This window comes from Hyperoodon ampullatus (genome assembly GCF_949752795.1).
Source record: "Hyperoodon ampullatus genome assembly, chromosome: 4".
NCBI lineage: Eukaryota > Metazoa > Chordata > Mammalia > Artiodactyla > Ziphiidae > Hyperoodon > Hyperoodon ampullatus.
In genome coordinates, this window is record NC_136917.1 from 23,915,294 (window position 1) to 23,927,520 (window position 12,227).

General features: G+C 40.2%; 1 protein-coding gene across 1 annotated transcript in view; it reads left to right on the top strand.

Moving 5' to 3' along the window:
- The window catches only part of UIMC1 (ubiquitin interaction motif containing 1), a 122,235-nt gene extending 111,988 nt beyond the window's left edge, over positions 1–10,247 (top strand). Inside the window, exons 11-15 of the mRNA XM_079703903.1 lie at positions 3,909–3,993; positions 6,101–6,272; positions 7,891–7,954; positions 9,258–9,300; positions 9,819–10,247. Of these exons, the coding sequence (XP_079560029.1) occupies positions 3,909–3,993; positions 6,101–6,272; positions 7,891–7,954; positions 9,258–9,300; positions 9,819–10,029 (575 nt within the window). The 3' untranslated portion in view covers positions 10,030–10,247. The remainder of the gene's footprint in view (positions 1–3,908; positions 3,994–6,100; positions 6,273–7,890; positions 7,955–9,257; positions 9,301–9,818) is intronic.
- Positions 10,248–12,227: the final 1,980 nt, after the last annotated feature.

Below are 12,227 nucleotides of genomic sequence, written 5' to 3' on the forward strand. Positions count from 1 at the left end.
ATATATGCCTTGCAGGACCGTTGTAAGGATTAGAGATTATGTTTTTTAAGTCCCTGGCACAGAGAAGGTTCTCATAAAACAAGAGCCCCTTTTTCCTGTGAATCCATTGCTATGATTTAAATTGACAAGTATTTATTAGCATCTAATCTATGCTAGACTCTGCTGGGAATGGTGAAGAGATCAAGACAAAACCCAGAATCTCTGAATTCAAAAGGTTGTGTGATGTAGAAAGGAGACTGAGATATAAACAAATAACAGAAATGTGCTAGGTGCAGAGGTATATATAAAGTGCTATAAGCAATTAATTCCTTTTCCAGCCCTGTCTGTGGAGTGGTTTCCAAGTATTTCTTTTGGGGGAAATACTTGATAGTCAAGATGGGTAATAAATAGAAAGAGAGAGAGAGGGAAAAAAAAAACAACTCTTAGAGGTTTCTGTAATCAGAGATGCAAACATTTTAAGAATTGATTTCAGCAAGGCACTTGATAAAATCTCTCATAAAGTCCTTGTACATAGGATGGAGAAATGTGGGCTGGCTGATAGAATAAGAGGTGGATTTTGAAGGTGGTTATACAACTGTGTCCAGGATGTTTTTCTCCTGCAGTACTTTATTTTTATTTATAAAATCTCTGGGTTGGAGGGAACCTTAGAAATAGATCATCTACTCTAACTTGTGCCTAAGACCTTGCTGTATCCTGATCTCTTTTTCTCCCTTTGAATTATTTTTTTTCATACCCGTGATTCATTTATTTTTTAACTGGAAGTTTGTGCTTCTTAATCTCCCTCACCTATCTCTCTCCTCCCCCCATAGCTGCCACCCCCCACCTCCCTGGCAACTACCTGTTTGTTCTCCATATTTACAACTCTGTTTCTGTTTTGTTATGTTTGTTCATTTGTTTCGCTTTTTATATTCCACATATAAGTGAAACCATATAGTATTTGTCTTTGTCTGACTTATTTCACTTTGTATAATACCCTCTAGGTCCATCTGTGTTGTTGCAAATGGCAAGATTTCTTTTTTTCATGCCTGAGTAATATTCCATTGTGTGTGTGTGTGTGTGTGTGTGTGTGTGTGTGTGTGTGTGTGTGTATCACCTCTTCTTTATCCATTCATCTGTTGATGGATACTTAGGTTGCTTCCATGTCTTGGCTGTTGTAAATAATGCTGCAATGAACTTGTGGTGCATATATCTTTTTGAATTAGCGTTTTTATTTTCTTCAGGTAAATACTAGCCCTTTTAATTTTTTTTTTCCTTTTTTTTTTGTGATACGCGGACCTCTCACTGTTGTGGCCTCTCCCATTGCGGAGCACAGGCTGCAGACGCGCAGGCTTAGCAGCCATGGCTCACGGTCCCAGCCGCTCCGCGGCATGTGAGATCTTCCTGGACCGGGGCACGAACCCGTGTCCCCTGCATCGGCAGGCGGACTCTCAACCACTGCGCCACCAGGGAAGCCCGCCCTTTTAATTTTTAATTCAATAGTACAGAAAACTATATAGTGAAAAATATGCCTGCCTCCTCTTCCAGTCCCCAGGTGTCCCTGTCATCCTCCCTAGAGATAAGACATTATTAATAGTTGCTTCTGTGTATGATCATGTTTTATTATATGTATCTCTTTACACCTTGTATTATAGTTATTTGAATGTATGTGCTGTCTCCCTTAGTAAATTGTAAGCTCCTTAAGAGCAAGAACCATGCCTCATAATTTCCTATATCTCCCCAAACTCACACATTGAAGATTATCAATAAATATTTGCTTGATTAAGTATTTAAAGGAAGTTTGGACTAGGGGAAGACAGGCTTCTCTGGTAACATGCCACAGTTTTCTGTGTCCTTGGCCGTATCATTAACAGTCATTTTTCCCCAGTGACTTGGATGAACATGTAGAAAGCATGCTTGTCATATATGCAGATGACACAAAGCTGGAAGAGAGAGCTAATAACATCAGATGACAGAATCAAGACTTCAGATGATCTCAACTGACTGGAATGTTCAACTGAAAAGAATAGGGATAAATATAAAGTCCTGTTAAAAGGGAAACATACCCAACAACTTAGTTACCCAAGTAAAGAATGTCTTGATGACATTTTTGAAGATGGTTTGGGAGGATAGGGGATAGATCTTAATTGCCTTTACACTCAATTTAAGCCTGTAGAATACCAGGGTTGTCAATAAAGTAAACACAGCCTTGGCTGAATTAGTAGAATATGAGTCCAGCAAAGCAGCTTGTGGTTCTTGTGTTCTCTTTACTGGTCAGACTGCTTGTTGGAATATTGGGTCCATTTTGGGGTGCCACACTTATATAAAAGACTGACAAATTAGGGTGTATGTAGAGGAGGTTAACTAGGAAGGTAAAACATGGGTATAGGAATCAGACAGATCTAGACTCTGTTCTGGGTTCTTCTTACTAGTTGTGATAGCTTGGCAAAGTCAATTCCTTTGAGTTTGTTTTCATACGTTTAAAATAGGGCAGAATAATAATACCAGTCTCCAGAGGATCATTGAAAGGATTAGAGCTACCTTAGGCCCTCAAAGATTCTGCAGTCCAAGTCTTATTAGTGATTGGCTTAATGACTAGATATAGTACGTGTTTTGAAGGTGGTTACATTTTAGTGGGTCAGACAACTGAGTAAAACCAAGACTGTAATGCAGCTTGTTAAGTGTTCAAAGAGCTGACTTGTGGAAAAGGGGGTAAACTTATTCATACAGCCCCCAGTAAATGCAGATTAAGCCAGAATTGTTGTGTAGCAGTAGAATGGGTTTCCCTAGGAGGAAGTGAATTCTCCTCAGTGAATGGATATAGTTGAGACTGTATAATCACTTGTCAGGGATGCTTATAGAGGCATTTATATGAGTGGGAGGTTGGACTAGAAGGATAGGTAAACTATGGCCAGCCAGGAGTCAAATGTAGTCAGACATCTGATTTTATAAAGTTTTATTGGAACATACCACACCCGGTTATTTATAATTTTGTCTATGGCTGCCTTCCTGCTATAATGCAGAGTTGAGTAGTTATGACAGTTAAGGCGATATGACATATCGCCTTCCAAGCCTAAAATATTTACTGCCTGGTCCTGTACAGAAAAATTTTGCTAACCCCTGGTCTAGGTAAATGCTTCACAACCTAAATTATTATAACTGATAAGCTTTCTAAATTATCTGTCATGGGGATGTCAAGTGTCAGGAGGGAAAAAGGCAATATTTGAAGTGAGATGGTCACAGTTTTTCTTGTTAACTCCAAGGAATGAAGACTGGAAAACAGTTGGTTAATTAACTTCCAAGACCCTTTAATAGAGTATGATTTTATAAACAGACACCTTTTGCTACGAGAAAAGTATTTGTATGCCACTTGGACTAAAGTTGTATATACCCACTAGAATTAGGAGGTGGTCCTAGTGTAGTGGAAAAGAGTGGTTGTGTTAACTGTTCTGAGCTCTCATTTTCTCACTTGTAAATGCAACACTTTTCAGAGTTTTGTAAAGATTGGAGCTAATGTGGGCACTCAGATGTAGCTGTCATTGCTATATATCATAAAGCATCTTATTGGAGTATATGTGTCACAAAGACAGAGTTTTCAATGGGAAAGTATAAATCCTCCCCCCTAGTGCTGCAAGTTAGGATAGTACACAAAAACCTTTCTTGGTGTGGACTAGATCTTTAGATCTAATGGCAAGTAGAGGAAAAATAGATCTCATTAGCAAATATGGGAATATCTTGCTGCTGGCAGTTTCCATATTATGCAAGTAATATTCTCTGTACTAGAAAGGCAGAGGTTTCCCAGTCACCTCTCCCAGTGGAATAAGATTTTAAACTTTTCTTCTTCAAGTACATTTTATCTTTTATATTTAGAGTCTACTGCCAACTAACAGTTTTTCTTTTTTTGTTTTGTTTCTTCTTTTTTTTGTTGAAAGTGTTGACTCGGAGACAAAAAGAGGCTAAGAGAAAGAGCAAGAGTGACAGTGGGACAGCTGCTCAGATTTCCCTAGACATTGACAAGTAAGTAGGTATACTGTGTTTACGGAGCTCTTGCTTATTAACACATACCATCACTTAGACCGAATAAGAGACCAATTTCTTTCTTACCCTGGGTTTCTTTGGCCTGGCAATCACTTTGTTACTTTAATGCCTGTATTTCTTTTTCGTATTCCCAGTTTATGTCAGCATAGGTGGGTGGCCTCTGTATCCCTTTTGGTTACTCTGAAAAGACCCTGCCACCCAGTCCACTTCCACATTGCTCTTAGCTTTCTGTTTTCTTTGAATTTGCATATTGGTGTTTGGTGCTTTGGGGAAACAGTGAGCTATTTTGCAATGTAATGGTACAGAAGTTGAGTTGCAAGAAGTTGGGCAATATTGGAGACTTCCTTGGGTTGTGGGTTGCAGCTTGACTAAGGAAGCACATTCATTGCAAAGGGAGGCAGGGGCGAGGGGTGGGTCAGGTATAAGTGCTGCCTGCTGAAAGTAAAGACATCACCAACAATACATTAGAGCAGTTAGTCGTTAGAAACATTTATCTTTGAAACACAGATCTTATCTTAGACCCTAAATTTCATGGCTGCCTTCCCTAATCCAGTGAGCAGAGCTCCACTTGCTCCTTTTCGAATCCTGCTGTCATGCAGTCATTTTTCTAGGACTGTATTCATCACACTATTGCAGTAATTTTTTTCCTTTCGTTTTTGACATTTCTGTCTCCGTGGCTAGTCTGTGAGTTACTTGAAGGCAGATACTTGCCTTCATTCATGTTTATATCCCCGGCATCTAATAAAATGTGTGTGAGACAGCAATAACGATAATACCTGTTTGTTGAGCTCTTAATATTGTGTGCCAGCCACTGTGCTGGGTGGTTTATTTACTTTGTAACTATCACAATAGCTGATAAGGTAGTATTCTTTCTTTTTTAGAAACAGATATAGAAACTGAAGAGAAATTATATGTAACTGGTTAAGATCATGTGGCCAGAACTGGCAAAGTCTACCTGACTCAAAAACTTATGCTTCTTTTACAGTGCTGCTGTCTCTCATGTAGTAGGGGGTTAATAAATGCTTTTTACATTAATTAATAAACCTTGAAGGGTACACTAGTCTAGCTTTTCTCATAAGTCAGAGTTTTACTTGTATTCTCTCTAATGATTAATTACTTGAGAGACTTATTTCTCCTATTTTAAAGACCCCCCCCAGAGAAATTTTTCCTTAAAGGCAATCTAAATCTTTCTGTAGTAACCGAATAGCAATGGCCAGAAGGAGGAGCTTTGGAAAGTTTTCTTTAGCTTCTTAAAACTAAGATGATTTTATGAGTCAGGCAGACCTGGCTTCTGACAGTTATTAGCTATAGGACTTTGAGGAGAATAGTACCTTCCTAATAGGGCCCACCAATTAATTGAGAAATTGTGTTTAAAGGGCCTTGTACCAGTTATCACCACAGAGAAAATACTTTATAAATGTTCATTTTTTTCCTTTGTCTCCAGTGATTCCATTTTTACTGATGCCTAATAAACCTTACCTCAGGGACACAATTTCCTCTCTTTCCACAAACTTTACGATTATAAAAAGATAAAAGTAACTGTATATATTAAGTTATGCAAAAGCCTCTGGCAGAACCACATGGTTTTAGTAACTTCCTAGTGGATGTTGCAGGTTGTAGAATTAAGGAAGTCAGCATATTAGACAGACTTGATATACTAATCAGACAAGTTCATCTACCGTGGTAAAAATGTCATTTTGACTTAATGCTCTTGGTGTTCCCTTTTCTGTCTAAATTTTAACTTCGCTTTGAAGAAAACGATTACTTAATTTGAGAAGAGTTTGACTGAAGTCTGGAGAGCAATTAGCATTGTTTGAGATAGTTAGAAGAGCTGATTTCATTATCATCCCACTGCCACAACAGCAGGGTAAGAGAAACAGCCAGGGAAAACCACTAATCACTCAGTCCTTTTGATTGGCATTGGGTTCGTTTTATTGGCGATCCTGCTGAGTGAATATGCTTTGGTTGACATGTCTTCTTCACGGAATAACTTTGACATAAAAACACAATTTGAGACGTATCTAGGAGCACAGAGGCAAAAGCAAATCTTAAAACTGCCTTTTCTCTCTTTCTTCTGATTGGCTAGGAATGAGAAGTGTTATCTCTGTAAATCCCTGGTCCCATTCAGAGAGTATCAGTGTCATGTAGAGTCCTGTCTCCAGCTTGCAAGAGGTGACCAAGGAGATGGGCCTGAAGAGAGTGATAGAGTATGCTCAGCTGTGGAGGGGAAGCGTCCACAACGGCTGAGGAACCCAAAGGTATGTGTGGAGTGTTTTAGGAAAGGTTACCTAACCCTCCACAGTTTTGTTCTGGGCTTTTTTCCTCCCTCCTTCCTTCTTCTTCTGTTTATCTTGAAACAGGATTTGTGCTTTTTTAAATTATTTTTTCTTTTAATTAAAAAGTAATACATACTCATTGTAGAAAATATGGGAAGTTCAAAAAAAAAGTATGAAGAATAGGGAAATTATCATCCATAAGTTAGTTACTCAAAGATGACATCTTCTAGTATTTTGGCCTATTTTTTTCTAGTCTTTTTTTAATGCATTTTAACATAATTGACACCATATTATATATGTTACATATACACATATGTGTACATACGTATACTTGTATGTGCATATGTATATATACACCTACAATTGTAACATAAACACCTTCCTGGGTTTATTTTATTTATTTATTTATTTTTGCGGTATGCGGGCCTCCCACTGTCGCGGCCTCCCCCGTCACAGAGCACAGGTTCCGGACACGCAGGCCCAGCGGCCATGGCTCACGGGTCCAGCCGCTCCGCGGCATGTGGGATCTTCCCGGACCGGGGCACGAACCCGCGTCCCCTGCATCGGCAGGCGGACTCCCAACCACTGCGCCACCAGGGAAGCCCCCCTGGGTTTATTTTTAAACTGTTTTTTAAATTACTCTTAATGTTTGTATCACACAGTCAATTAACCATTCTCATATTATTGGACATTCAGGTTGTTTTCCAGTTCTTCTGTATTATAACGCTGTCTTTAAAACATTAATCAGTCTTTGTACCGCTGATTATTTCCTTAGAATAGATTTTCTGAAGTGGAGCTCTTAGGGCAATGGGTATAAACATTTTAAAATCTCTTGAAACATACTGCCAGATTACTTTCCAGAAAGTATATCCAGTTGTATACCCATTGCCAGGAACATGCAGTCAACTCTGTTGAACACCTCATGTGCCTAGCCTTATTAGGAAACTGTAGGATCTGGTCCTGGTCACTGGGAAGATGTGCTTTCTGGGCTTTGTGATTAGAGATCAGGAAGAGCAAGTCTTGGCTTAGAGATCAAAGATAAAGCAGCAGCTCCATATCCTAGGCTTACTGACATAGCAGTCACTGAACACTAAGATGGAGAAGCCATTATCCGTCATGATGAAAAAAAAAATGAAGAAAAGTATGAAGGATCAGGGGAAATTATCTTTTCCTTATATGAATGGGGTGATGTTTCGGTGGTAATTTGGAGTTAGGGCTTACGGGTATGTGCTTATACCATAGAGCTAGTTTTTTCTCTGTCATCGCTGCCTCTAGAAGCTAACTTGAAACTGTTATTTTCTATTTTAAATCTCTCCAAATCTATCATAGGTCAAAGGTTACTGTTCTCTAATACGATCTTGGTGGAATAATTTGCCTTGACTCTGGTATCCATTCTTAGATATATTCTTGGCATAAAGACGTATTCTTTTAATCATATTTGCTTTTTTTACTGTGTACCCTCGTTTATTAGAAAGCAAAAGATTTTCCTACAGCTGTGCCCCTACACCTCTTCTCTCCTGGAGATAGGTGTGATCTGGGCTAAGGAAGTTGTATTTTAGACTCCCTGTGTAACCCTTTCATCTCTTTTTCTCTGTCACAGGAAAAAGGCTTCAATGAAGGCCGACTCCTCAGTCTCTTGGAACAGTCTGAGTACAAGACCACAGGTGAGGATACCAGGACCAGTTTTCTGAGCTTCTGTCTGAGGCCTTCTAGTAAAAATAGCCACTATCAACTCCCCTGACTTTTTGCTAGAGTTATGTGGGTGCACATTTGACCCAGTCAGCCAGCCTTTGAGACTTGGTCTAGGTCATCTCTCCCTAAGGAAGATGAAATACTCTGTCTTATTTATCATGTGTTTTGTTTCAGCCTCTAAAAAGCTTGAACTTTCTACTTGCCTTTTGAACTGGGGAAAAAACATTTCCAAATCAGAGGGGAATGTGGTACAAGCCCTAAGTACCTCCTAAAGGAATAGGCATTGAAAACTAGTCATTACTGTCCTCTCCTAATGTTTTGTGCATCATTCATGTTACCTTTAGCATAGTGTCTCAACCTATGCTCCTGAGGGACTGTAGGAAGTAATTCTGTCTTTGTGCCTAATATTTAAGGAGGAGTAGAGTGGATTGTTTAAGAGCATTGCATAGAGTTAGTAATACCAACTTCATAGATTGAAAGGATTATATCTAGTAAAGCTCCACACATACTCCCTGACGTAAGTAGGCTGTTGATAAATGTTAGCTGCTATTATTACTGTTGTTGTTAATAGTTGCTATTGTAAAAATATACTAAGTGTAGGTGGAAGAGGAACTTTTGCTTAGGTCTGGTGAGATTTGCTTCCCATCTAGTTCTAATAGTTCATTCCCAACAAGCAAATCTGTTGTGCCTTCTGATGACTATAAAAAGGCAGCCTCAGGCTTCCCTGGTGGCGCAGTGATTGAGAGTCTGCCTGCCGATGCAGGGGACACGGGTTCGTGCCCCAGTCCGGGAAGATCCCACATGCTGCGAAGCGGCTGGGCCCGTGAGCCATGGCCGCTGAGTCTCTGCGTCTGGAGCCTGTGCTCCGCAACGGGAGAGGCCACAACAGTGAGAGGCCCGCGTACCGCAAAAAAAAAAAAAAAAAAAAAAAAAGGCAGCCTCTCTGAGCCCCATAGCCTGCTGCCTTTAGGTCAGCAGGTTGTGAATCTCTTCAGGTAGCAGATTTCCCTTGGCAACTCCTTGTTCCTCAAGTCCAGATTTGAAGTAGATTTATTCAGTGGTTATTCATTCAAAAGTGTTCACCTCTGTACTTTTGCAGGTAAGCCGGTTGGATGCTAATGCTCATATTCCATTGGTCTGGGGATTGGGGATCTGAGCTACCTGGATAAGCCTGATGAAGAGCAGTGCCCAGGACATAGGAAGCACACGATCAGTGAAAAGTGTTATGATTACAACACCACTAACAACATTATTACTTTTTCTGTCCTATCACAGATGCAGAGATAAAGACCAAGTTTTCAGAAACAGGAGCCTTCAGGTGAATTGGGGTGTGCATTGAAGTGTGGCTGTCAGCAGTTCTAGAAGAGTACAGCCCTGGTCCTATGTTCTGTGTATAGTGTGATATTCAAACTGTTAAAGTAGAAAACTGTGGAACTGTGTGACTGCTCTCTGTATAACTCTGTGCCTGCCATATATCTGGGCTGAGAATTGGATAACTACCTCAGTTCATTCATGGTGTCAAAACAAGCAGAGGAAAAGCTGTCTTACTCCTCTTTGCCTCTCTATTCCCACCCAACCCTCGTCTTCTGACTTAAAATTCAAGCAGCTTGGGAATTTGGGTCTGAATCCTCATTTCCTTACTGCCCAACTGTGTGGCTTTGGGTATATGATTTACCCAGTGTCCTCATCTGTGAAAGGGAAATGATAGTACTTATCTGATTGGATTATTCCAAAGATTACATGAACTGATAGTATATATAAATACCCCTGGTACACATACTTAGTGCTTATTAGTAGGTGTATATTGAATTCTGATTTTTTTCTCCTTCTCTCTAGGGTGCCTTCATCAGGGGTAGAAGAGGCAGGTTGCAGCAGAGAGATGCAGAGTTCCCCTGCACATCTTGACTTAAATGAGTCTCCCATCAAGTCTTTTGTTTCTATTTCAGAAGCCACAGATTGCTTAGTGGACTTTAAAAAGCAGCTTACTCTCCGGTCAAGTAGCCGGACACGGACCAAAGCAGGCAGAGGAAGAAGGAGGAAATCCTGAATTTCTAGGGTCCAAAGGTTGACAAAACCATTAGCAATAGGGGTGGGCCATGTTCATTAAGCCTTAGTGGTCTCCAGTTCATTGTTACGCAAGTTTTGGCCCTGCAGTTTCTACCACCAGCACCCATTCAGTGTTCTGGTTTTTGTGCTTTCTATGTGCTATACAGACAGTTGTGTGTAGTATTCTGTTTTATAACAGTCTGTATGAATTCACTTACGGTTAAAAAGAAAATTTAAATATGTTTGTATGAAATCTTATTTCAATAAGGTGGAGATTTTCCTTTTTTTCTCTGAGTTTAGGGGAGGGATATTTTAATTATGGAGCTAGTTCTCAGCCTCATAAATTACATGTTTCGGAATGAATTCCATTACTGGTCTCTAGGACATATTGCCTATATTCACAGAATGTGTAGTGCACAATTCTGAACACTGTGTGGTTACTCTTTTGACAATTTCTCTGACATCGTTCTGGAAGATGCCAGGGCATTGAATTCTACTTCTATTCTGCTGTGCTTAACATTCAGTGACTTGTCATTTCATCTTGCTGCCTCACCCAGTTAAGAATTCTCAGCCAGAGCATAGGACCTTTGAGGGATATGTCTGACAACTCTTGCCAGGAGTTTGTAAGTGAACTCTCAGTTATTAGTTCCTATAGAATTACTTTTTCTTCCTAGATTAACCAGTGGGGATGCCTTGCATATTCATCTGCGAAAACTGAGATTGGTTCTCTTGCCATCAGAGGTCATAGCAGCAACAGGAAATAACTTCTATTTCAGTTCATTAGTGGAGGAGTGCACATTCTCGACCACATTACCCAGGAGCTTCCAGTGAAGAGCAGAGATGTGGTCTATCCTCAGTGCACAGGCAGACTCCAAAGATGAGAGGATGTTGAATGGCAGAAGCAGCTGCCTGAGGGAGATGACCAAACAAGGATGTTGAGAAAGCGAGCTTTGGCCCAAGTTGATTTGAAAGTGTAGTGGGAGATGGTATGAGGTGGCTGCCAACCAGGAAAGGATCCTGGGACAAGATGAACAGGGCACCACTCACACTCTCCTAACTTCTGACTTACCAGGTCCAAAATTTTCTTTTCCTTTATTTTAAAACAAACATGAAGTGTGTGTTAGACTGAGGAGTTCAGAGATAGCTAGATGTAAGGCACAGCACAGGCCTTTAATGCATTGTTTCCTGCCTAGCTGCCTTTGCACACAAGCTCTTTGAGTTAGAAAAAGGCAGGATGGCAGGCTCACTCTCTATTCTTTCCACGTCTTGGTGTTGGATGGCACTGACATTGTGGCCAGAATCACATTAATATTGCTGTTATTTTTTGAGCAATTGCTATGGTTCAGGCAATGTGTGTAGCCTCATTTAATCCTCACAGCAACCTTATGAGGTAGGTATTATCCTCCCCAATTTTCAGATGAGGAAAGAAAGGTTCAGAGTAACAAATAAAACCACTTTTTGTCCATGGAAGTGAGACCACAGTGCCCTGCCTCATCAGTCCTAATGAAAATGCTGTATTTTGACTCTAGTATTGATTATTTTCCTGTTTTCCTTCTGAGAAATAAATTGTCCCATCAGCTTAACTCTCACTAGTTTTCTCTCAGTAAATGACAATTTATTGGAGGTAAAGTTCCATAAACAGGGAATAGTACGTTTATCTCTCTGCCTGAAAATAAGAAAAGATAAAGGGCTGATTCTAGAAAGTGAATTATTTAACTTAAAATTGAGCAGTCTCCCTAGAAGATGGATCAGTGGCAAATTGTTGGAGGAGGGTGTGGATCAGCAGGACTAGTACTGGTCAGCTTATTTATTAACTAGTGTGGAGTCAGGGGGAAACAACCATCTCCCCAGGCCCTCCCACCTCTATCTTTGGTAAAAGCTGCTCATTTGTCTTATTCTCCCAATACCAATGGTTTTGTGGGAGGGGCCTTAGTAAGACAGTGAAAAGACAAAGTCAGTGGAAAGAGTATGACATCAACCTGAGTCTGAACCCCTGCTTCTGATACAAGTTAACCTCTGTGAGACCTAGTTTCCTCTTCTATAAAATGGGAAAAATCTTACAGGGTTCTAAGGAGTAAGATAATGTGGGTAAAAGCACAGTATCTCATAGAAGGTGAGTGAATGGCAGCAGTCGTTACTCAATGTGATGCTAGTTTTGTATGTCGTAAGTAGTGTTGCAGTGAGAGGAGGAAAAGCCAG